The 26436-nt window shown below is 36.2% G+C and overlaps 1 protein-coding gene across 10 annotated transcripts in view; it reads right to left on the reverse strand.

Moving 5' to 3' along the window:
* Window positions 1-26436, reverse strand: part of UTRN (utrophin) — a 497409-nt gene that overhangs the window by 28480 nt on the left and 442493 nt on the right. For 9 of the 10 annotated variants that reach the window (XM_060029843.1, XM_060029847.1, XM_060029845.1 and 6 more), the window contains 6 exons: window positions 25423-25580; window positions 23451-23617; window positions 22412-22523; window positions 5890-6026; window positions 953-991; window positions 662-727 (listed from right to left, as the gene is read on the reverse strand). In XM_060029843.1, coding sequence (XP_059885826.1) covers window positions 662-727; window positions 953-991; window positions 5890-6026; window positions 22412-22523; window positions 23451-23617; window positions 25423-25580 — 679 coding nt within the window. The remainder of the gene's footprint in view (window positions 1-661; window positions 728-952; window positions 992-5889; window positions 6027-22411; window positions 22524-23450; window positions 23618-25422; window positions 25581-26436) is intronic. The other variant, XM_060029848.1, reaches the window with a different exon arrangement.

The raw sequence follows: 26436 nt of genomic DNA on the forward strand, positions 1-26436 counted from the left end.
TTCTCTACCTGCAATCCTTTAAATAAACCATGTTCTTTCCTAGCTCAATGCTTTTGAGTATGTTTTCCCAATGGTCCAAGCCTGACTTTCTACCAAAATTTCTACTTGGCCTAGACTCAGTTCAAATGTTACTATTTTATGGTGCTTGAACTAACCTTTTAAGGCATAGGGAGTAACTAGCACTGCCGATGCTTAGTGTATATTTTTTTCCTGAAAGTTTGTACATACCATCAAGACCAGCCTATACTCTATATTGTTTGGGGACTCTAAAATAAACCCCAATAATAAAGCTTTAGTATACATTTAATTACATATTTTAATTCATATGTGCACCCTCTCCTGAGAACACTTTCAATCCCTACTTTCATTCACTGAAAACTTGGTTACATTATCTAAACCCTGCTTGTACGGTGTTTGGATTCTCATGAGCTCAGTAATCACATCCCATGGAGATTTAGTCCACAGAATGTATAGCAGGTGTTTGGTAAAGTGCAAATTACAACATGGAGAGATGAAAGCCCAGCTTTCAAATATAATGGAATCACGACTTCTGCCAAACTACCTCCCTTAAATCAAGGCACGTTAATGATATAAGATTAATACAGAAAGAGATACATTCTGGGTGGCAGTGCAGTGGAGGGCTCCTATCAGAGTTTCTTACCGTGTAGCATACTGTTCTATTCTTGAATGGGTATCATCATGAAACAGCTGAGGAGACTGTGAAGGGCTATAAGAGAGAAAGCAAATAAACAGTTTTACACACAAATGTTGACAGATGTTACTTTAGGAATGTTAGCTTAGTTAAATGCTGAATTTGACATGCAAACAAACCACTAGGATTGTTACCCAGGGGGCAGAAGTATTATTTTAGAACAAGAGCTTAGTAATCACCCCATGCTGAGAAAGCTGATCAGAACATCAGTCTTGTGCATATGGAGCTGTGAATACTCACTCATAGTGCTCTGGCCACATACTGATGAGTGTGATAGGACTGCAAAGAGGGCAGAGGGAGACAAAAGTCATAGAACAAACACTTTAGAGCAATTTAAGACAAAAGCAGTGGGCGTAGGGGTGGGGGACATTCTCAGTTGTCTTCCACTCCCATGTTTGGTTGCCCTGAGGTCCACTGTGACAAAATCAAAACTAACAGAAATGACTGTTTATTCTAGAAAAGATACTGTGTATTCAAGTGCCTGCAGGGGCCTTTTCACAGATATTACAGGATATTTGTTATAGATAGCAAACACATCTTTAAGTAATCTGATTGAAAAAAGAAACAGAATGCTCTAAAATACCTCAACGTTATGTAAACAATAATGTCCCATAAAATACCGAAGGGAGATGCAATCATATTTTTGTTTTTCCTGGAGAAGAAACTTGATCAGAATGGTAACGTTAAATACCAAAGACTACATTGTATATTGATGGCAGAGTTGCGATGAGAATGTTCTGAATCTTTGCTCAATTTTAAACGTAAAAATCCAAATCCAGGTGTACACAAAGTATCTCAACCTCACAGATTCACTGAAAACAGATGCGACGCTTTCCTCTACACCCGGCCAAAATTCTCAATTATCCATAAAACTGAAAGCACCTTTTCTAGATCATGATACACTCACTGTCTTCAAACAAAATTTTATCCAGAAGTTCTATCTAAGAAACTGACAAAAGGAACATTGCTTGAATCAGGGCTTGAGACTGGAACCTGATGATTCAGTATCCCTCCTAGCCCCGGGGGTACACTCCAACCTCCCAGCACTGCCTAGAAATCCCGAAGTCTCCATGTATCCTTTGAAAACAAATGATCCTAATTAAAAGCTAGTTCAAACCCTAACCTTTTTTACTGGAGGGGAAGGAAGAGGAGGGAATACTGATGAATGTGGAAATTTAAAATTCTAAAGAAAATTAGTTTTCTAATTAAGTAAAATCTCCTGCAAAAGCTAATGCTGATTGAAACAAAGAGGAAGGAAAGTTTAAATTATTCTAGATCTACTTGATTCTCCTATTTCTATTACAGATACATACTCAAGAAAAAGTTAATGATCTCATTATCTCCTACTGGGAAGCAAAAGTTGATGTCTGCATAGCAAAGGTTAAAAGAAGATGGAAGGTCATCTTATTGGGATGGAAAACTGAGACTCTTTGGACCTACTTTCAAAAACAGGCATTTATTCAGTCTGTGTTTGTCAGAACATCTATACTGTAAATAGACTTAATTACCCATGTATAAAATAGATACAACAACAATGAAACAAAACAGTATTATTCAATAGTCTTTTTACATCACTTTTCATTAACTCTGAAATATGTATGGTAAGTGTCAGGTAAATGATTTGCTATACACTTTCTAAAAAATAGGCACTGCTTGAGAGACCATTTCTAAAATTCAAGTGTACTACAACATTCGCTGTGAGCTTTAAATGTAAGAAACATATGTACTTTTTGATCTTAATTGAACTCAGAAAAGCTTTGTGAAACTGCTTGACTGGTTCCTGTAAGGTTAATTCAGTTAGCACAATAATGATTCACTGAACTAAGATAAGAATGGCAGAGGCAGAAAGCTGAATTGAAGTTTCTCAAGACAAAGTTTTTTATATATTGTGAAAATTTCTAAGAAAAGAAATAAAGATTAAAAAAACCCAAAAGTTTAGGCTTTATTGACTTCAAAGTACCTTGATTTGCAGAAAAAAATGTTAAGTGATAAGCTTTTTCATTTAATTCTAGAAGAGGAAAACTGGGCAATATTCTCCCTGCATTGTTAGAATCTATGATTAAAGGGGGTTAAAAATAAGACCAATCTAAGTGTTAGCCAAGACTTCATAATGCGGCCTATCCCTGCTTTCGAGAGTAGTGTTTGAACAGAGTTTGGTTAATCACACACTAATATGGAAGGAATCTGACTCTACTAATGTTATATGAAATATAAATCAGACTTTCTTTGAAGAACTTCGTGACTCCTTTGGTGCCTTAAATTCTCAGCAGACTGTTCCTCATGCTTCCAACATTTTTGCCTTCTGAAGTCCATTTCTCCCCAGGCAGAGTAAGTGCAGTCCCAGTGTGCTCTAACATACAAATCTTCAATGGCTCCCCACGGCTCTCAGGTAACCTACAAACACCGTGGCATGGCCTACAAGGTCCTTCATTATCTGGTTCTTGCTTTTCTCTCCATTTTCATTACTTCCCATCCCAGTTTCTGAAACAATCTTGTCTTCAGGCTTTTGAAAATGTTTGCCTTGGCTTGAAACTCTCCCTCTCCTCCCCAGGCACCAAACACTGAGCGTTTGGCCCTATTACTCTTTCAGTTCTCCAGGTTAGCTGTCACTTCCTGCCAGTGCAATGCCCCCACAACCATAATTCTACTTACTATGAATTGGTTCTTGCTACAGTAAGAACTTAAAAAAAACATGAAACTCATCTACTCCACCTTAACCAATACCAGGGAGAGGTGTCTATTTTACTCCTTTTAATCTTCAGGGAAACCTTTTTGGCCAGTAAATCTCACTCAATTCTCAAATTTCTTTGTCACTCTTTGAGCCTGTTTCTCAGGTTTATTTTCAACGGTAACTCTTTCATCAAGCTCTACTCATTTATTTTGATTTATTTTTTGAAAAAAAAATCTTGCATAGTTATAAAATTAATCGAATAAGCCTAATCATGGATTTGTTTACCTTCTTTTACTAATTTTCCCATAAATCCCCTCCACGCACGCATGTATAATTACTGGATAGGGGATAAGACCTTACATTTTGCAGAGATGAAAGAGAAAGAAGCAAAAGAAAATTCTAATCAGCTTCATATATAACTTCAACACATTTACCACTTCGCTGGTTTTTCTCCAATGTTCTCTTCCCACAAATAGGAGAATAAGTGAAATCAAATTTTTTACTACCCACTCATGTAAATTGTTACACCAGAAGATTAAGTGGCCCTGTACTGGAAAGGGCTCAGTAGAAAAATGAACTATACTGACTCCAAGAACACATCCTAGGAGTGAAAAAAGAAGAAAACCTGCCCAATGTATCCAGTAGCTCATAAATCTTTTTCAAAAACGATCTTGTGACATCTGACTTAATCTTACACTCCTTCTTTTCTTTCTCTTGTTTTCCTCTCACTGACAATGCTGGTAAATTTATGTTAGCTAAAATGAAGCATCTTCAGAGTTACAGCCAAAAATCATAGCACAAAATTATTTGGCACACTTTTCTGTTCTTTTTTACTTTCACCGAGTCACCCAGAATAGAATGATTGATGTCAGTGATTACTTTGACAGTGAAAGGCAAATTATCAAAATTGCTTAAAAGGAGTTTAAAAGATCTATCTATCTGTATGATTCATATGAAGGATGTAGATATCTGGGACATAAATGGTCCCAAATGGTTTATCCAAAGAGTGCAAGGCACATCACTATTTCAAACCTATCAAAGTATCCTATAAATAAAAGCACTGTGTGATAATTCTATGCTTCAGGCAACTACTCCAAAGGTTATTTAGATCTGATACCAAGATAAGTAAAATTTTGTCTTTATTAGAAGGTGTTCAGCATAGTTAAGCTATATATTGGATACTAAAACAAATAAGAATGTATTATCATACATTTTTGAAAAAAAAGAAAAAAAATCTACCCACAAAACAGAGGACCAAAAATATATCTTTCCTTATGGATTTTAAGTATTTGAGTCGTGTCCTTTAAATTGAAATTGTTTCAATAAAATTTCTTCTAAAATGTACTGTGGAAAAAATGACTGGGAGGCATATATCCTAATTGTACAGAATTTGAAATCAAGCAAGGTTATCAAAAAGTTTGAATTTCTTGGTAGGCTTTAAATGAGTATGTGGTATTTTTATCTACATATACAGCTGCTTTGTATTTCTTTCTGTTACACACCCATAATGTTACCTATAGAGGGATAAAAATACCTACTATGCTTTGGCTGTGGTCTTTCTTCTACTTCTTAGCAGTTCAACAAATTAAAAAAAAAAAACTGCACATAAATGTAGCAAACCCCTGGTCTATAGGGTTTTATATGGGAAAAAAAATTGGACTAAATAGTCTATCCCTCTATTTTGACATCTTTGAGACATGGACTGTCATAATACACTGGACGATTACTATTCTCTGATTATCTCTCATATACACAATAAAATGAATTATGAGTTTTGAAGGTGAAATGTCAACACATTTTTATACTTCTTATTACAATTTTCTCTACTATATAATGTAGGAAACTCCATACTTCACACTTTGGAGCTTCTCTTCTGTAGTTATTTGAGAGGGCATATTTCTGTAACTAGAACTTCACTATTCTTTACGACTAGGCACTCTGCTATGATTAGCAATAAAAGTTAATTCCCCCCAAGATTCAAGCACAAGAAAATTGCCTTGGCAGGCATATTTATGCTGATATTTTTAAAAAGTGATTCAAAGATTTAAAATCATATTTATTTTGATCTTGATGTATAATTGTTTAGTAATTTAAAATTTGCTCTTGCATTTCTTCTGGCTCACTTTAAAATTTCTTTTTCTTTTCATTTCAGGCTATAAATTGCTATTCTCTGCTTTATAATCCCAAAGTAATTTTGTTACTTGAAGCTTTGTTTCATTTATGTTTGTAAACTCAAATTATACACTTTTAAGAAATTTTGTCTATTTCATGTTTAGGAACACAGGCAAAATTAAACCTGGAAGTTTTGCTGTACCATCAAAAGCAAACAGTCAAAATTCATGTTGTGAAGACTGATTCCAAGTTTATTTTACCTCTTTTAAAATGAAACATTTTACCAAAACACAAATTCTTTTTTGGTATCAGATTTCTCTTTTGTCACTAACATAAAAGTAGCAGATATAAGAGCATATACAAATACAAGTTTTACTAGTAAAATTAAACTTACGTCTCTAAGTTGTCACCTTCAAGAACTGTCTGGACAGGCAGGTAGCCAAGCCGAGGATGTTTGGCAAAGTATTTCTTCGATCTGAACTTATTCTTCAGCACCTTTGTGAAGTCCCGTACATCTTCCCCAGATGTTGTCTATGAGGTTGAAAAAATCACACTTTTCTCATTAAAATGGAAGGAAGGAGACAACTATCTACAATCAAATTAGAGTAGATGTAAACTGATGCAATTACATGACCACAGTATCAGTAGCTTTATGTATTTTTGGAATAGCGCACAAGGTCATAACACATGGCACTCAGGACTCATCATTAAATATATCCAGCAATTAGTTTACAATTTTAAATTTTCTGTTGAGCATAAACCATAAGTAGATAATTTCCCCAATATGTTAAAAATCGGGCCTAAAAGTAAAATTAGTTTTGACAATCTTATTGGTTGATTCCTTTCACTAAAAAAGCTGCAATATGTTACTAAACATTTGGTGATGATGAAGTATTCTGGATATTATATGGTTTTAACTAAGGTGGATAAATCAGGCTGAGCTATATATACAGTCTGTACAAGTCAACATACACTGTAATCTAGAAAAGAGAAATACACAAGAGAGAAAGTGCAGGGCCACACTGGTTCTCTGTATTGCAAGAAATACTGTCAGATTCTTGTTCTTTTCCAACCATACAAATATATAATTATTCGACATGGACTAAATTACTAATGGCCATATAAAATGTGACTTTTTAAAGAAGCATTTCAAGATGACTAGTTACTAATCATTTAGGGTGAGGTGGGCTGAAATCTACCCCAACAGCCAAGCCCTCATCCACTCAATGAACTGTTCTCTGAGCCCCAGTTTTCTACTCTGTATCATCAACTCTAGTTTTTTTTTTGGAATATGTTAAACAGACATCAACTTTAGTCCTTCTGAAAGTGTATTTAAAATATTGATGTGTGCAGAATTGAACTGAAACCTTGGTCATCTGACTCCTAGCTGGCTATCCCTTCTACAGCTAGACAGACCTCACGCCAACCTCTTTACAAAGCGAAACCAGAGGACTTTTCTATGATAACAAACTGAGTACTAAATAGATTGACTTACCTGCCACCTGCTTCCCTCCAGGCCTTGCACCCTCCCCAGTCTGTCTTTTCCCTCATGACAAGCATGCCCAAGACTCATGCAAACTTGTTTCGCAAACAGAAGTTTAACAAAATGTAATTATTTTTTAAAACAACTGAATTGAGTCAACGCTTATGTGGTTTTGTTACTTTCTATTTGCTCCCATTCCACCTAAATATGTCTTCTTCTAGTAAACAGTTAAGGAAACTTTTGATTCTCTAAGCTTGCAGAGCAGAGAGAAAACATAAATCAGCCCAAGCTATTTATACATCAATCTTTGCTTTATTTAAAAGGATATGTATAGCAAGCAAAGCCCACATTATCAGTAGGCCTTGCTATCAGACCCACAATGTCAAATCTTTTCCTGAATAACAAAGAAAAAACTATATAATGCCTGCAGTTATATAGATACAGACCCTCCCAAATATAAAGTGTAGAAAATGAGCTATTAACGGGGGAAAAAAAAAATCCAAGGCACTCTGTAGAGGAAAAAGGGTTGCTATAAGAGGATGGTTTGGGGGTATTAAAATCTAACCAGGCAGAACAGGAGAAAGAAGCAGAACACAGTTGGGAGTAAAGAAGGCAATATTTAGAGACACAATGCCTGCTACAGAGAATAAAGCCAAAAGGATATATCACTACTATAAAGGACATTTGGGCTTTTAGCAATGGGTATCACAACCACAGATCATTAAGTTTATACATATGTTTATCCTGAATGTTTTGGTAAAGAGACAAAAAAAGGAAGAAGCTTTCCATGATAGAAATACAAAAAGAAGGCCCCATGCAATAATAAGCATTTATGACCCAATTTATTTCTATGTCTGTCCTTAACACACTGTTAATATACAAGGAGATAAAGAAGTAACGGCCTCCAGCTTTTACTTGGTCCATTTCCATCTGGCAATAAGGTTTTTATTGCTCTGGCCAGTGATTTTCAAGCCATATCCAGGTCTTTAACTCAGGCAGCCCTGAGTGGGGTGGGTGGGAGAAAAGGCCAGGTGGGCAAGGCACCGGGCCACTTCCCCAGTCTGCCTCAGCCAGGACAGCGTACAATACAGTGGCCTTTAGTATATTCATGGCGTTGTGCAACCATCACCAGAATCTAATTCTAGAACATCATCATCACCTCAAAAAGAAAGAAAGCCTGTACCGATTAGCAATCATTCCCACCCCTCTCCCCACCCCCATCTCCTCCCCTCAGCCTCTGGCAACCACTAATCTACTTTCTGTTTCTGTGGATTTGTCCATTCTGGACATTTCTTATAAATGGAATCAAATAACACGTGGTCTTTTGTGACTGGCTTCTTTTACTTAGTATAATGTTCTTCTAGCTTATCTCTATTTTGGTTTCAATGTGAACTCTTGCTTGGGAAAAAAATGACACATCATTAAAAGTACAAGTCCAATTCTGCATCACACATTCTTTAGCTAAATACATTCAGGACATGGAAGAACAAAGCAAAACCAACCGACCAACAAAAAACAAACAAAAAACACCTACCTGCCTCCCAAAAAGTTATAGCAGGGGTTTCAGATAATGCTCAAATTTGATATTTAGAAAACATGAGTGCATTCTCATATACAGTGCTAATGAGGAAAAAAAACTACCACCAGCAGTTGTAATCTAAGGGCACTAAATTCACTAATGCCATAAACTTTATGCAATATTAAAAGGAAAAGTGAAAAGTAATTCATCCCACAGGAATGTGATTCTTTAGCTGGGATAGAGCCAAGAAAGTGAATTATGCCTATTTTCTCACCAAAAAAGGTTAAAATAGGGTATTCCCTGGCAGTCCAGTGGTGAGGACACTGCACCTCCAATGTTGGAGGTGCAGGTTCAATCCCTGGTCAGGGAACTAAGATCCTGCATGCCGCGTGGCGTGGCCAAAATAAAAGGCTTAAATATATTTGTACATATTTGATCTAATTTCCTATCTAATAACAGTACCTAATATTTCTCTGTTTGAAGGCGCTAGAGCAACAGTTTGGTAAAAATCTAAACAGAGGACCACCCACCTAGCATAATGAATATCATCAAACTCAACTCTGTCTCCATGCTAGTGTGGAGACAGAGTTATTCTTGTTCTTTTTAAAGCAAACAACTATTGATATTATGATATGAAGATGAAATCGAAAGGATCATTCATTACTACAAAAATTATCCAGCATGTTAAGTTATCCATGCATTTCTCAAAAGACTAGGTTTTCACTTATTGCTGTAAGAAAAGAAATAAAAAGAACAAAAGACTTTGTAGATCTCATTAGATGTAACGAGGGTAATATATTAGCACAGAAGTCTCACCTTATAAATAGCTTTCCTTCAATCTTTTTTTTTTTACTATCAAGGGCAGTGAGAGTACCATCACTATTTTGACCCAAAAGGAAACTGACACTAAGGCTTTCAGGGATTCAGATTGACAAGGTCAGTAAGGCAAGAGCTGCTCTTGCAAACCTGGGTCTTTTCACCATGCCAGAGCTATATACCTCTCCATGAAAAATGGAACAGTCTTAAGTTTTGTAAGAAAAAGAAGCCATAGCCATTGACTAAACTATTATTATAGTCTGAATTTTGCCTTTATTTTAAATAAAGTACTACTAAGATACCCTGTGGCTGAGTTTTACAAAATTTATATTGAAATGTCATTTTATAACTTTCAAATTGCATATATAAGAAATGTTCAGTGCAAGTACAATTAGAAAAAAAAATACACATGGAAGAGAAAGAGGAGAAAAATTAAAATTGCTAGCTCTTCTGTCACCCAGAGATAACCACTCTTCAAATGGTTGTAATTGGACTGTTTTATTTTTTAATCCTTTTTATTGCAAAATAAAACACAGATATATAGAACTATATACAACAGGCACCTGGTTTAATAAAATAAATTATATGGTGAATACCATCCAGTCAGGAAATTGAACTTTTTTTTTTGTGGTACGCGGGCCTCTCACTGCTGTGGCCTCTCCCGTCGCGGAGCACAGGCTCCGGACACGCAGGCTCAGCGGCCATGGCTCATGGGTCCAGCCACTCTGCGGCATGTGGGATCTTCCCGGACCGGGGCACGAACCCATGTCCCCTGCATCGGCAGGCAGACTCCCAACCACTGTACCACCAGGGAAGCCCAGGAAATTGAACTTTGTTGGACATTTGAGAAGCCTCATTCCAGTCATAACTGCTTCCCACCTCTCTAAAACCAGCATCCTCATTTTTACAATAACTTCCTTGTGTTTTAAAAATAGTTTCATCACTCCAATGTTTGTCTCTAGATAGTATAGTTTAGTCTAGCTCATTTTTAAAAATCTGATATATTTTAAGTCACTTTTAGTCTACCAGATTTCTTCTTCATACTTGCCATTTCATTACAATTTTTCTGTTGGAAACTCAGGCAATTCAACCTGTGAAGTTTTCAAGAGTAGAATTTTGCTGGTTGCATATTTTTGGTGCAGTTTAGCATGTTCCTTTGGATATCCTGCAAATTGGCAGCTGGATCCAGAGAATGCATGAGACTCAGTGAGACGCACGTTTGCTCTTCTGGCAAGATTATCAGTGGTGTTTGGTAGGATTATAGGAGACACATGATGTGTGGTCATCTCTCTTACATAATCCTAGTAGCTTTCATGCTAAATGCCTATATCCATCCAATGAGGGCTTTAAAATGGTGATATTCTAATTCTACCATTCATTTTTAGTTGAAAAAAATTTTTAAGGACATCCCCCTCATCCATTTAGTCACTCAATAGTAAAGTTGATTCAGGAAAGGCAGGATTACATGTTTGATTTTTCACTTTTATTGACCAATTTTCCCTGTAATGAATTGGTTTCCTACCATCTTCCAAAGAAGACCAATTTTAAATTATTTTAAAATATCATTATGAATTCATACATTAACATATTTGATGAGTTTTGATCTATTGCAATTACTGTTGACCCTTGAACAACACGGGTTTGAATGACGCAGGTCCACTCATACACAGATTGTTTTCACTAAATATGTACTATAGCACTACACAAACCGTGGATGTGGAGGGCCCACTGTAAAGGTTACGTGGATTTTCCACTCTCCAGGAGGTTGTTGCGTTCAAGGGTCAACTATATTATCATTATTGAAGCTCAAACTGTCCCATCTTTGGCCAGTAGGAGCCTCTTCCTTGTTGTCCCATTTAGTTTAAGTTCTACTGGTAACAATATAGTTAATGCTCTCCGTCAGTCAGTCCTCCAACATCTCCAACATCAGTCCGTAGGATGTTATGCTCTCCGTCAGTCAGTCCTCCAACATCTCCAACATCAGTCCGTTGGATGTTATGTCTCTAGTTACTTTGGTCTCTAACAAATTCCCCAAGAAGTGCTCATAGGACCAATATTACCTGAGCTCTTACATGTTGATGATGCATTTCCTGTGTCCTTTGCTAGTTACTAGAAAGTTGGTTTTTCTGGACATGAAATCCTTAGCTCATATATTTTTCCCTTGAGTTTCTTAAGTATGTTCCTCCATTTTCTTTTGGTATAAAGTATTGCAGTTGAAAAGTCTGATGGTTATTTAATTTTCTTTCCTTTTTAAGTCATTTTTTCCTTTTGTTTAAATGACCAAAGGATTTTTTTAAATTTTAAAGTCCATTAATTTTACCAGAATATGTCATAGTGCTGATCATTCTGAGTTAGTGTTCTCAGGCATAATATACTCTTTCAGTATACAGATTCACTTTTTCTTGTTCTTCTGGGTTTTTTTTTTTTTTTGAGGGAGGAAAGATTTTCTTCAAAAAGATTTTTTTGGAAGTAGAATTGATTAGTTTTCCTTCTTTTTAAATTTTATTTTATTGTTTTATTTTTTATCTTTGGCCCCCCCATGAGGCATGCAGGATCTTAGTTCCCCAATCAGAGATCAAACCCACGCCCCCTGCAGTGGAAGCATGGAGTCTTAGCCACTGGACCGCCAGGGAAATCCCTTTAATTTTTATTTTTAGTATTTGTTCTACCTTATCTCGGGTTTCTTCTTCAGGGACTCATATTATCCATACTTCCAGTCCTTTTTTTTGGCCTGTCTTCAGTATTTGTCATTTTCTCTTGAATCCCTTATATTGCTTTCTTCACTTCTTTTTAAGTTTTAAGGTTTGCCTCTTATTCACCTTCTATTTCTTTTATGGTATTTATCTGCTCTGTTTATTAAGACTAAAATTAATTAGTCTTAATTTCTGAAATTATTTTTCTTTTATTTCTAACTCTTTCCTATGTTCTGTTACCCCAAAATATGCCAAAGGGGGTGTATTGATTAGTTTAAATTAATTGAGAAACAGCCAGGGCAAGAACAGTCTGACCCTACGCTTTGTCCCCCTGAAAGCAGGAAATAATCTCCCACGTAAAAGGTACCCTCCCTGCGCCACGACACAGAGAAACATCCTTATGGCTAGAAATAGGGAATTCAAGGCTGAGAAACCTGTGGGAACCACAGGCCCCAAACCTGTGGGATTCTTCTGTAATTGGTAGCCAAGCCTAAGTTTCTTTGTCTTGTCAGTTCTTCACAAAGTTATTGGGTTTTTTTGCCTAAAAGGTACAAAACTGCCTGCTTTAGTCACTTCTTTGAGTCTCTCATATGCACAAAATTAAACTTTGATTTTTCTCTTGTTAGTCTGTCTCACGTCAATTTAATTATTAGACCAGTCAGAAGAACCTAGACGGGTAGAGGTAAATTTTTTCCTCCCCAACAATATGTAGCAAATTTTGTGACTGGTGGTGGTTTGTTACCATCTAGATTTATTTGGGGGATATCCCATTACCTAGTTTTGTTGTAAATATTATCCAGAGGTTTGGTTTTGCTGTCTAGATCTCTGTCTCTTTTTATGTAACTACTTTACAAATGGGAAGAAAATGGCAAAGGCAAAAGAGATTGAAAACTCTGAAGCCACTGCTACCACCATCTCCCCCAAATCCTTCTGGACTCATTTTTAACAAGCACATAAGAACTCTCACATCCAAATGAGGACTGTCCTTCAAATTGTCATTTTTGGAAATCTAATGAAGGTGACTCACTGCGAAAAACATTTAAAAACTGAACCTACACAGACAAGTGGGTATGTGAATACTTTAAAATATACTTTCCTCTGTTATGCTGCTATTAAGAAGCAGTGAGATAATAAAGAAAACTTATCTGGATAATGCTAAGTAGTTAGTTCTTGACTGGCTCCCCACCAACTTAGTACAAATCAATCATTTAAAAAGTGTTGCTGAATTATAAAATGTAGCCTGGTGTAAGTCTGTCCATGTAACTCTCTACCCAAATCCCAAAAAATCCTGTGTAAGCTGGTATGAGATGATTTTTCACTCTTGAGTTCTATTTTGCCAACCAAAGCTGGGGGTATTTTAAATTTTCCTCTGTTTTACTCCTTGATTGGGAACAAATACAGACTTCATATAGAGCAAAATTTAGAGTTAGAGGACTACAAATAAAAAAACAAAACCATATTCATTTTAAATCTCCTCAAAATTTCTTTGGTCAATTCATGACTTGGGATGGCACTATTACCTAATTCCTTAACAAATACTCCCAACATTAGAGTTTTAACTTAACTACAAATATGCATAAATTATAGACAGAGGAAAACAAGGAAGAACAAGGAGGAAAACCAAGATTACATAAGAAACAACACAGTCTTTGGCACATGAGCAGAATAATTATTATTTGTATCATGCACAAATACAAAAATCACTGTTGAACAATACCCTCATTAGCAGGAATTACGTCTTACATATAGAAGTCAATAGTCCCAAATGATAGATGCATACTTCTAAAAGAACATTTCATTATCACAGGGCTTATCTTAAAGACGTTCCAATAGTTTTTTAAAAATTGCAAAACAACCTCTCAGTTTTGCTTTAAGTTTCCTAGATTTCAACAAGTTGAAATTCAGACACACTGAATTCTATAGGTAGGATGAAATTAGTAAGATAAGCTCAGAGTCTTACCAGTTCTAATGGAAAAATATGAAACTAAAAAATTAGCATTAACAGAATCATCAAAGGGTCAAGAATAAGTAGTGAGTCATCCAAAGTAAAATGGATTTTGCTCAAATGTCACCTTAAAAGCTAACAACAGGGTTTCCCTGGTGGCACAGTGGTTAAGAATCCACCTGCCAATGCCGGGGACACGGGTTCGAGCCCTGGTCTGGGAAGATCCCGCATGCCACAGAGCAACTAGGCCCGTGCACCACAACTACTGAGCCTGCACTCTAGAGCCCGTGAGCCACGACTACTGAGCCTGTGTGCCACAACTACTAAAGCCCGTGTGCCCAGAGCCCATGCTCCACAACAAGAGAAGCCACCGCAATGAGAAGCCTGCGCACCGCAATGAAGAGTAGCCCACACTCGCCGCAACCAGAGGAAAAAGACCCCGTGCAGCATCGAAGACCCAATACAGCCAAAAATAATAAAATAAAATAAAAAGATTTTAAAAAAAGCTAACAACAATGTAAATGCACTCAACTTACTGGGAAAATAATGTAAGTGGGCAAGAACCGAAAACCCACCTTAGGATGCTGAGATCAGAGAAAGAGCAATGAGGTTGCGCTTTCAGCATACTGGCAAACATCTCAACTCTCATCTGAAGAAGTAAGACTGCCAGAAACAAACTACACTAACTCAATGGAGAGCTTTCCAAAGAATGAATCAGCATTTTCTATATGATGTTTATAGTCTTATTAATACATTGATGTTGGCAGGAGTGGAGAGGGGTGGACAAAACAACTATTTCTAGTATTTTCTTTTTGTTTTTGTTTGTTTCTTGCCAACCATATACAGTTGTAAAGAAGTTATTTCACTTTTAACTTTAAAAAGAAAACTTTTTCTATTTTTCCAGTAGAAAAATGATTTTCTACATTTTCTAAAAATACTGAAAGTATTAAATCTTGGGGTTTTTCTATTTTATTTCTTTTATTATACAGCAGGTTCTTATTCGTTATCTACTTTATACGTATTAGTGGATATATACCAATCCCAATCTCCCAATTCATCCTACCACCCCCCGCCCCGGCTTTCCCCCATTGGTGTCCATATGTTTGTTCTCTACAACTGTGTCTCTCTCTCTGCGTTACAAACCGGTTCATCTGTACCATTTTTCTAAATTCCACATACATGCTTTAATGTACGACATTTGTTTTTCTCTTTCTGGCTTACTTCACTCTGTGTGACAGTCTCTAGGTCCATCCACATCTCTGCAAATGACCTAATTTCATTCCTTTTTATGGCTGAGCAATATTCCATTGGGTATATGTATGTATGTATGTATGTGTGTATATATATGTATGTATATATATATATATATATATATATATATATATATATATACATACATATATATACACAACCCACATCTTCTTTATCCATTTATCTCTCGATGGGCATTTAGGTTGCTTCCATGACCTGGCTATTGTAAATAGTGCTGCAATGAACATTGGGGTACATGTGTCTTTGAATTATGGTTTTCTCAGGGTATACACCCAATAGTGGGATTGCTGGGTCATGCGGTAATTCTATTTTTAGTTTTTTAAGGAACCTCCATACTGTTCTCCATAGTGGCTGTATCAATTTACATTCCCACCAACAGTGCAAGAGGGTTCCCTTTTCTCCACACCCTCTCCAGGATTTGTTGTTTGTAGATTTTCTGATGATGCCCATTCTAGCCTGTGTGAGGTGATACCTCATTGTAGTTTTGATTTCTCTAATGATTAGTGATGTTGAGCAGCTTTTCAGGTGCCTCTTGGCCATCTGTAAGTCTTCTTTGCAGAAATGTCTGTTTAGGTCTTCTGCCCATTTTTTGATTGGGTTGTTTGTTTTTAAAATATTAAGCTGCATGAGTTGTTTATATATTTTGGAGATTAATCCTTTGTCCATTGATTCCTTTGCAAATATTTTCTCCCATTCTGAGGGTTGTATTTTCATCTTGTTTATAGTTTCCTCTGTTGTGCAAAAGCTTTTAAGTTTCATTAGGTCTCATTTGTTTATTTTTGTTTTTATTTCCATTACTCTAGGAGGTGGCTCAGAAAAGATCTTGCTGTGATTTATGTCACAGAGTGTTCTTCCTATGTTTTCCTCTAAGAGTTTTATAGTGTCTGGCCTTACATTTAGGTCTTTAATACATTTTGAGTTTACTTTTGTGTATGGTGTAGGGAGTGTTCTAATTTCATTCTTTTACATGTAGCTGCCCAGTTTTCCCAGCACCACTTATTGAAGAGACTGTCTTTTCTCCATATATCCTCTCCTCCTTTGTCATAGATTAGTTGACCATAGGTGTGTGGGTTTATCTCTGGGCTTTCTATCCTGTTCCATTGATCTATATTTCTGTGTTTGTACCAGTACCATATTGTCTTGATTATTGTAGCTTTGTAGTATAGTCTGAAGTCAGGGAGTTTGACTCCTCCAGCTCCATTTTTTTCCCTCAAGATTGTTTTGGCTATTTGGGGTCTTTTGTGTCTCCATACAAATTTTAAGATTTTTTGTTCTTGTTCTGTAAAAAATGCCTTTGGTAATTTGATAGGGATTGCATTGAATCTGTAGATTGCTTTGGGTAGTATAGCCATTTTCACAATATTGACTGTTCCAATCCAAGAGCATGGTATATCCCCCCATCTGTTTGTGTCGTCTTTGATTTCTTTCATCCGTGTCTTATAGTTTTCTGGTCTTTTACCTCCTTAGGTAGGTTTATTCCTAGGTATTTTATTCTTTTTGTTGCCGTGGTGAATGGGATTGTTTCCTTAATTTCTCCTTCTGATCTATCGTTGTTAGTGTAGAGGAATGCAAGAGATTTCTGTGCATTAATTCTGTATCCTGAAACTTTACCAAATTCACTGATTAGCTCTAGTAGTTTTCTGGTGGCATCTTTAGGATTATCTATGTATAGTATCATGTCATCCACAAACAGTGAGTTTTACTTCTTCTTTTCCAATCTGTATTTCTTTTATCTCTTTTCCTTCTCTTATTGCTGTGGCTAGGACTTCCAAAACTATGTTGAATAATAGTGGTGAGAGTGGACACCCTTGTTGTGTTCCTGATCTTAGAGGAAATGCTTTCAGTTTTTCACCACTGAGAATGTTGTTTGCTGTGGTTTGTCATATATGGCCTTTATTATGTTGAGGTAGGTTCCCTCTATGCCCACTTTCTGGAGAGTTTTTATCATAAGTCAGTGTTGAATTTTGTCAAAAGACTTTTCTGCATCTATTGAGATGATCATATGGTTTTTATTCTTTAATTTGTTAATATGGTGTATCACATTGATTGACTTGTATATATTCAAGAATCCTTGCATCCCTGGGATAAATCCCACTTGATCATGGTGTATAATCCTTTCAATGTGTTTGCTAATATTTTCTTGAGGATTTTTGCATCTATATTCATTAGTGATATTGGTCTGTAATTTTCCTTTTTTGTAGTATCTTTGGTTCTGTATCAGGGTGATTGTAGCCTCGTAGAATGAGTTTGGGAGTGTTCCTTCCTCTGCAATTTTTGGGAAGAGTTTGAGAAGGATGGGTGTTAGCTCTTCTCTAAATGTTTGATAGAATTCAACTGTGAAGCCATCTGGTCCTGGACTCTTGTTTGTTGGAAGATATTTAATCAGTTTCAATTTCATTACTTGTGATTGGTCTGTTCATATTTTCTATTTCTTCCTGGTTCAGTCTTGGAAGGTTATACCTTTCTAAGAATTCGTCCATTTCTTCCAGGTTGTCCATTTTTTTGGCACAGAGTTGCTTGTAGTAGTCTCTTATGATGCTTTGTATTTCTGCGGTATCCATTGTAACTTCTCCTTTTTCATTTTTAATTTTAGTTTTATTGCTCTTTGCTATTGTTTTCTTTGTTTCGGTTTCATTTATTTCTGCTCTGATCTTTATGATTTCTTTCCTTCTACTATGGGTTTTGTTTATTCTTCTTTCTCTAGTTCCTTTAGGTGTAAGGTTAGATTGTTTGAGATTTTTCTTGCTTCTTGAGGGAGGATTGTATTGCTATAAACCTCCCTCCTAAAACTGCTTTTGCTGCATCCCATAGGTTTTGGATTATCGTGTTTCTGTTGTCATTTGTCTGTAGGTATTTTCTGATTTCCTTTTTGATTTCTTCAGTGATCTCTTGGTTATTTAGTAACGTATTGTTTAGCCTCCATGTGTTTATGTTTTTTACTTTTTTTTCCTTGTAATTGATTTCTAATCTCATGTTGTGGTCAGAAAAGATGCTTGATATGATTTCAATTTTCTTAAATTTAATGAGGCTTGATTTGTGACCCAAGGTGTGATCTATCCTGGAGAGTGTTCCATGTGCACTTGAGAAGAAAGTGTAATCTCCTGTTTTAGGATGGAATGCCCTATAAATATCAATTAAATCTATCTGGTCTATTGTGTCATTTAAAGTTTGTGTTTCCTTATTAATTTCCTGTCTGGATGATCTGTCCATTGGTGTAACTGAGGTGTTAAAGTCTCCCACTATTATTGTGTTACTGTCGATTTTCTCTTTTATAGCTGTTAGCAGTTGCCTTATGTATTGAGGTGCTCCTATGTTGGGTGCACGTATGTTTATAATCGTTATATCTCCTTCTAGAATTGACCCCTTGATCATTATGTAGTGTCCTTCCTTGTCTCTTGTAACATTCTTTATTTTAAAGTCTATTTTATCTGATATGAGTATTGCTACTCCAGCTTTCTTTTGATTTCCATTTTCATGGAATATCTTTTTCCATCCCCTCACTTTCAGTCTGTATGTGTCCCTAGGTCTGAAGTGGGGCTCTTGTAGACAGCATATATATGGGTGTTGTTTTTGTATCCATTCAGCAAGCCTGTGTCTTTTGGATGGAGCATTTAATCCATTTACATTTAAGGTAATTACCAATATGTATGTTCCTATTACCATTTTCTTAATTGTTTTGGGTTTGTTATTGTAGGTCTTTTCCTTCTCTTGTGTTTCCTGCCTAGGGAAGTTCCTTTAGCATTTGTAAAGCTGGTTTGGTGGTGCTGAATCCTCTTAGCTTTTGCTTGTCTCTAAAGGTTTTAATTTCTCCATTGAATCTCAGTGAGATCCTTGCTGGGTAGAGTAATCTTGGTTGTAGGTTTTTCCGTTTCATCATTTTAAATATGTCTTGCCACTCCCTTCTGGCTTGCAGAGTTTCTGCTGAAAGATCAGCTGTTAACCTTATGGGGATTCCCTTGTATGTTATTTGTTGTTTTTCCCTTACTGCTTTTAATATGTTTTCTTTGTATTTAATTTTTGATAGTTTGATTAATATGTGTCTTGGCGTATTTCTCCTTGGATTTATCCTGCCTGGGACTCTCTGCGTTTCCTGGACTTGGATGGCTATTTCCTTTCCCATGTTAAGGAAGTTTTCGACTATAATCTCTTCAAGTATTTTCTTGGGTCCTTTCTCTCTCTCTTCTCCTTCTGGGACCCCTATAATGCGAATGTTTATGCATTTAATTTCCCAGAAGTTGAAATTTTGTTTTATATCCCTATATATTAACCAATATTGACAAGAAGATACTTGAACCTGATACTTTAAAAGTAACATGCAGGCTTCCCTGGTGGCGCAGTGGTTGGGGGTCCGCCTGCCGATGCAGGGCGCACGGCTTCGTGCCCCGGTTCGGGAGGATCCCACATGCTGCAGAGCGGCTGGGCCCGTGAGCCATGGCCGCTGAGCCTGCGCGTCCGGAGCCTGTGCTCCACAACGGAAGAGGCCACAGCAGTGAGAGGCCCGCATACAGCAAAAAAAAAAAAAAAAAAACTAACATGCACTTGTTTAAAAACTGCAAAAATGCAATACAAACTGTTTTAAGTGTTGTTAACTTTTAATAAGCTTTTCCCGTCCTCCTCTCTTCTCACCAAAATCTCAACGAAACTCTCAGAACAAACTAGTCCTGTCCAAACTCAGTTCATAAGCAGAGAATTTTGCAATGATTCCATTCCTAACAATTTGAATGCTGGGAGTAGCTGACGTTGCTGACCTTTCTAGCAATAAAATTTTACAAATATCTCATCCCTTCTACCTGAGCTAACATGACTCTCAAACCATCTTCTTATCTGGGCTAATGCTTCAGTTCCTGATAGCTATATTTACCAATGGGTAAGTATTCTCTCTATTGACTTTCCCCACTTCCCCACTTTTCCTACATGTATTGGGCCACTGCCCCTCAGCAGATGCATATAGCCTCTAATTACTTTTCTTTCCTGTTAGCATGACTCTGTGTCTACTTATGAACACATTCCCCTACATGTTGTTCATAACTGCAATTTCATATTGCAGTTATGAACGAGATGAGTACTGTTGCTCCCATGATAACACTATCTCCCCTACAATCCTCTCCATCATGGGCTGTAAAATCAAAGGCCAAGAATAAAGGAGGTTTACACTATTTCCCCCTTAGCCTCAGCTTTAACATCTACTAAAATCGATATGCCTATCCGTTCCCCTTTGACAGCACTTGGCCAGACGCCGCTATCATCTGTCACTTCTAAAGACAAACTGATGATCTTCTAAACACCATCTCATCTCCAAAACCTCCTATGTCCCACTTCTATCACATACTGGGGTCTGCCCACACATCAGGCTTCATCATAACTCAAAACATCTTTCAATCCCAAATCTTTAACTTGGAAAAAACTTTCACTAACTCAAACCTTCTGCCTCTTACTCCTAATTCTTGCCCCCATCATCTTGATCTCTAGCCCCTCAACCCCCTTTGGTTTCTTCAACATGAGGATAGCCCAAATAAATCCCAGTACCATTAACACCTTTGAATCGTGAAGCCTGTGGCCTTCAATCGTACCTACCATCTTTTAATTTCAAAGCCATTGAGCAATGATGGAGTCACGGACTGCAAATCGTTGCCAACCAACCTCAGCTGCACTCTTGTGGCAATGGAGCAGTCAATTTACTCACCTCTTGGTGACTCATGCCTCCCCCCAGTAGCATTCCCTTTTCATTCATATTTAACCCTATCCAGCTCTCTCTCACTGTCAGCAATTGCATGAACTCTTATAAGTCATATGTGAAATTCATCACCCTCCCTCTCTAATTTAAAGAACTATCTACTTTATGCCCTACCATATAAAAACGCTTCTAATTTGAATTAAATTTGGTTATTTAAAACAGAGAATATAGACTTAAAAAAGATCCAATTATGGTAATTTTCACTGTGAAATTAAATGATCATAAACTCTTATTCCAATAAAAAAGAAACTTAAAATTTGAATATCTTTAATATAAAATGTAACTATTTTTAGAATAAATGTTAATCCCAGAATTCAAACATACAGTGCACAGGTAACAAGAAAAAAATTTAAATATTATCTTGCTCCATAAGCTTACTTATTCTTCAAAAAAAATATATAGTCCTGTTGAATCTGTCCACATAAAGACCTCTTTTTCTCTTTCATTATATGTTTTCTGTATCTCTAGTCCCCAGCAAAATGCCTGGTATATAACAGGTACTCAACAAATATAATATTCCAGCAAGCATACAGAAAATTCCCCAAATGGAGTTAAACTGCTAAATCCAAGCCACTAACTTTGAACAAATCCTTACCTTCTCTAAGACTTAGTCTTTTTTAAAAAAAATAAGGATGAGTTAATTTCTTAGATTCTTTCCAGCTTTAATATTCTATAAATAGTATTTATAATGTCAGATATGAGCACATTATGTACCAGAATTAACTAAGCATAGTAAGAAAAGTATGAGTCATCCTTGTCCCAAGGAATTAAAAAGATAGTTGAGGAGGCAAAAACACCAACACAGAAAACAATACAAGATAACACGGAATCAAATACTAACTGGTAAAGTAGGGGCTACTGTTAGAGGCCACAGAATGATGTGTTTTGGTGAGGGGAAGCTAGAAGAATTTGGGAAGATTTCACACACAAAGTAAGAGTTAAGCTGTTTTTGTGAAAAAGTGGGATTTGGGGCTTCCCTGGTGGCGCAGTGGTTAAGCGTCCGCCTGCTGATGCAGGGGATGCGGGTTCGTGCCCCGGTCCGGGAAGATCCCACATGCCGCGGAGCGGCTGGGCCCGTGAGCCACGGCCGCTGAGCCTGCGCGTCTGGAGCCTGTGCTCCGCAACGGGAGAGGCCACGACAGTGAGAGGCCCACGTACCACAAGAGTTTGCTACCAAGAATGCTACGTTTAATATTAAAACACAGATGTAAATAAAATTTAATAAATTAATTTTTCTGAAAAAAGTATAGTTGTTCTGTGCTAACAAATTCAACATAATGTATTTGCTTAAAAGAAAACAAAGCAACAAAAAATATATGGTTAAGTGATCTTGAAAGGGATTTTTTTCCAAATAAAGTTAAGTCTAAATAAACTGAATACTTTTAGACACTAGCTAATTCAAAAGCAATATGTTAAAGCAAAACCAAATAAACAAACACTGGCTCAGTACTCACAGGTATACAATATTCCACCATTGGGTAATGTAATTTGTGACCTTTTGCTGTTCGACCCGAAAAAAAGCAACTCTGACAGACATCATAGTTAAAATGCTTTAGGCTTCTATACCTAGAGAGAAGAAAGGAAAATTCATTGGCTTGAAAGCCTATAATATAGTCCAAAACACTCACTTGTGGTAAGGAATTTCATTCATCCAAATCACCATCAAAATAAAAGTTATATTGGCTACAAATGTGGAATTTGCTTATTTAGTATTTTAGCTCCAAATTAGAACAAATAGAATCTTAAATTTCACAAAGGAAATTAAGGAAACCATCTTCCAAGTGAGAAAAAAAGCAAATTTTTGTAGTTGAAGTCTCTAAAACATGTTTTCATCTGTTTCAACATAATGAGAAGACAAATATCCATGTTAGAAGATTTTCTGTAATGTTTGAATGTGAATGCAAAATGAAAGAAGAAAAAAGTTATGTTTATTAGCTTGACATCAAAATTTAAATTTTGACATCAAAATTTAAAATATCACTTATACCATCAATAAAAAATGAGTTTCAAAATTCCCTGACAAAGGCTTCTTGTGTGAAAGTCGGGTTAATGTACTTCACGCCAAACTTGGCCGAAGAAACATGAAGTCATTTGATTACTTCTCAGTTAGTATTTAAATGCTAAACTCCTGCTTACCAAGTTTGACCCCAAAGTCTTAGAAAATCACCAAATTCCATCAGGGTCATATATGTATAATGAGTCATGCAATTATTATGCATGAACACTTCTGTAACCTATGTAAATAGAAACTCAGAAAGATCTCTGGTTCTGGAGCAAAACAGTATAAATAACAATAATAAAATAAGCTTCACGTATTGGCTTTTTGAGGGAATGCCACTTTCAGATGGACTGAATATGCTAAAAGCATCCCATTTCTTCAGGAGGCAAACCCCCAAATGGGTGTAAGTGGGAAGGAATGATGGGCATACACTGAAACTATACAAACAGAAGAGAAAATAGCCTCCTACCACCACTGGTAGTAAATCAGCCTACCTGAATCCAACAATTGGACATTCTTTACAGATGTTGCATTTGGCCTGATGTTTTGCAGTCTCAGCTGCTGCCACTCGATGTAGAACCGGCAGCCAAACCATGGACTGTGGTTCCAGATGCATCCAGTCTACAAACTCTTTCACACTTATCTCTGGCTTGTTGTTATTCTGGTGAAGAAACAAAAATGTTAAAAGTGAAGAAAATGTCTTCATTTAAATTGCAACAGGTGTTGTTGCTTCAAAATCTTCTGAAAATCTGTATAAAAGTAAAAACAGAGTTTATATAACTCTTTCTAGGTCAGTTAAATCACTAAATATTTAAGGTTCTTCAAGGAAAAAAAAATTCTAAAATTTAAAAAGAGAAAAAGAAGAAATTGTCATTACGAAGAAGAAAAAAAATCCCAATACCTTAATAGACTTAGATTTAAAAAACAAAACCAAAACCCACACAGCTCTAGGTACTCTTCACATAGATATTTTAAAACTATAAAACTCATTCATCTAAAACAGTAAACATTTGAGAAAGTAAAGACTCACTAAAAAAAAAAAAAAAAAAAGACTCACTGATAACTTCCTAAACTTGAAGGCCATTATAAATGCCAATAAAAACTGTTATCTCTTTGTCCTGCTCCAGTCCTGTTACATCCTAGCAGGAGCACATTACGATGAATATACTTTGCAGGATTTCCAAATGTATCAACGATAAATTGTATGAAATGTCTTGGTCTCTCTTTAAATCTTAATACTAAGTAATTTTCACTTGTGCAAAGTTAAATTCATACCAATGTCCTTCTCCTGCTGTTGTCAAGGTCATTCTATGAACCAGAACATATGAGAATCATATTTAGAATTTTCACTTGGTATTTTTTGTATCTCTAAAACAAGAAAAAGGGCCATTATAAAATGTAATAAACCATAACATCAATTCTTCTTAAAGAGATGGTGTGTGTGAGCATTTTTCTCCTCAGCAATGATAAATCACTAGACATGCCTTGGCAAAATATCTGTAGGCTTGTACTTTATGCATACTTATAACATCGGTAGAAGCATTTCTAAAATGCTTTTCTATACGGTAAGCATCAAAAAAGAGACTAACGTGCTTTTCCAGTTTAATATCAGTAACTTAGATCAGTATAAAACTTGTGTACATCATTCTCCTTTTGTACATATGTTCTCAAAGAAAAGAGTACAATTTCAATAACATCTTTAATTTACATTTAAAAAAAATCTTGCCTACAAGGAGATCAGGGCATTTTTATTCATTTATTTAGCAAACATCTATTAAGTAGCTATGATGTCCAAGGCACTGTACATAGGGATACAATAGTAAAAAGAAAGAAACAGCCCTTGTTCATGGAGCTTAGGTTTATATAAAAGAAAAAAACCACTAAACAAGTAATTATATAATTCAGTATGTTTTTATTATCAATTTTAATGAGCATGATAAGAAGGCAGAGGAGATTCAGGTGAATATAGTAGGGACACATAACCTCATCTGAAGGAGTCAATGAAGGATTTTCAGCAGATGTGAGATTTAAGGGAAGATCTAAAGAATGAATAAGGATTAGCAATGTCAAGGGAGTTTGTGGGTGGAGGGTAAGAAAGAACATTCTAAACAGAGGGCACATGTCCAAAGGCACTAGGGCCGGAATGAAGGAACAGCACGGCTGGAAAGCTCAAGGGGACCAGTGGTACAAGATGAGGCTGCGGCAAAAGTAGGGCCAAATCATAGCAATCTAATGGCACATGTTAAAGATTTGAGGTTTTAACCCTTGAGGAACAGTAAGTCTCCTTGAGGTGGCTGCTGTTCCTTGAATCAAATGTGCCTTAAGAAATAAAATAAACTTACTGGGATGGTACCAGCGTCTTCCACCACCTGGTTCCAGCCCAAGTCCCCTGTTCCATTTCTCAGAATATCCTCAATACCATTCCCCACACATTCTATACACCAGTGATCCTTCATGAACGTTTACCTGTTGGAAGCAGCTGCGAACACTGGGTTCAATATTACTGCCCCCAAAAGCTGCTACTTCCCCCAGTTGCCGAGGGATCTGGATGGCATCATGAAGTAACAGGCCAAGCTGTCTCTGGTCACACATTTCTGTGGGCCCAGCCACTTCCTGAAAGAGATCTACAAGGAGGAGAGGCAAGAGGTTAACCTCCATCTGCCTATTCTGGAATTTTAAGTAAAATATACCTTTGGTTATGTGGAATGAACGACATAGATTTAAAAAAAAACTTATGGGGACGTGAATTACATTAGTTGTCGCCTGAATTCTGACAACCTTAACATTCTGCATATTTGTAATCAGGAACTGGTTAACTACATGTTTCCTAAAACGATCTACTGCAGTATGTAAATACATATAAACAGACCAATAAATACAAATTTCCTTTTTAAATGGTCCAGTGTATGCATGTGGGTTCATTCAGTGGTCTCTATAAGGTTCCCTTCTGATTGAAAAAGACAGACAGCTAAAAAGAAGCTTTCTTTATGACTTGTTAAAGGAATGAATGTATCTTAAGTAGCAAATTTTAAAAGATTTGTTTATCAATTTTTTGTATTCACTCCTAAATTCAATATTCATTGAATATATATATTTTAATTTCTTTTAAAGATTTCTATACTCAAATCTATTTTGCATAAGAAACATTAAACAGTATAAGGAGGTGTCTTTAATTTTAGGGGTTATTTTTTTAGGCCCAATCAGTCTCTCGTTCCTTATTAGCGATAAAAATTATTTTTTTACATCATTTCATGTAATAAAATACATTAATTCAAATGTAAAGGACTTAATGAAAACTCATGCATACTTTCACACAGTTCTTAGGCTTTTCTATTCATTAAAAAAAAGATGTTTTAAAAGTTTTTTGATTCAGTAAAATAAAAACTCTTTTCTTCCTTCTAGAATTGGCTTATCTTCTTTTCATCACTTGCAGTATTTTGAAGATGAAAATTATTACCATATTTCCAGCAACAAAGCTAA

Source organism: Delphinus delphis, chromosome 14 (assembly GCF_949987515.2).
Source record: "Delphinus delphis chromosome 14, mDelDel1.2, whole genome shotgun sequence".
Taxonomy (NCBI): Eukaryota; Metazoa; Chordata; class Mammalia; order Artiodactyla; family Delphinidae; genus Delphinus; species Delphinus delphis.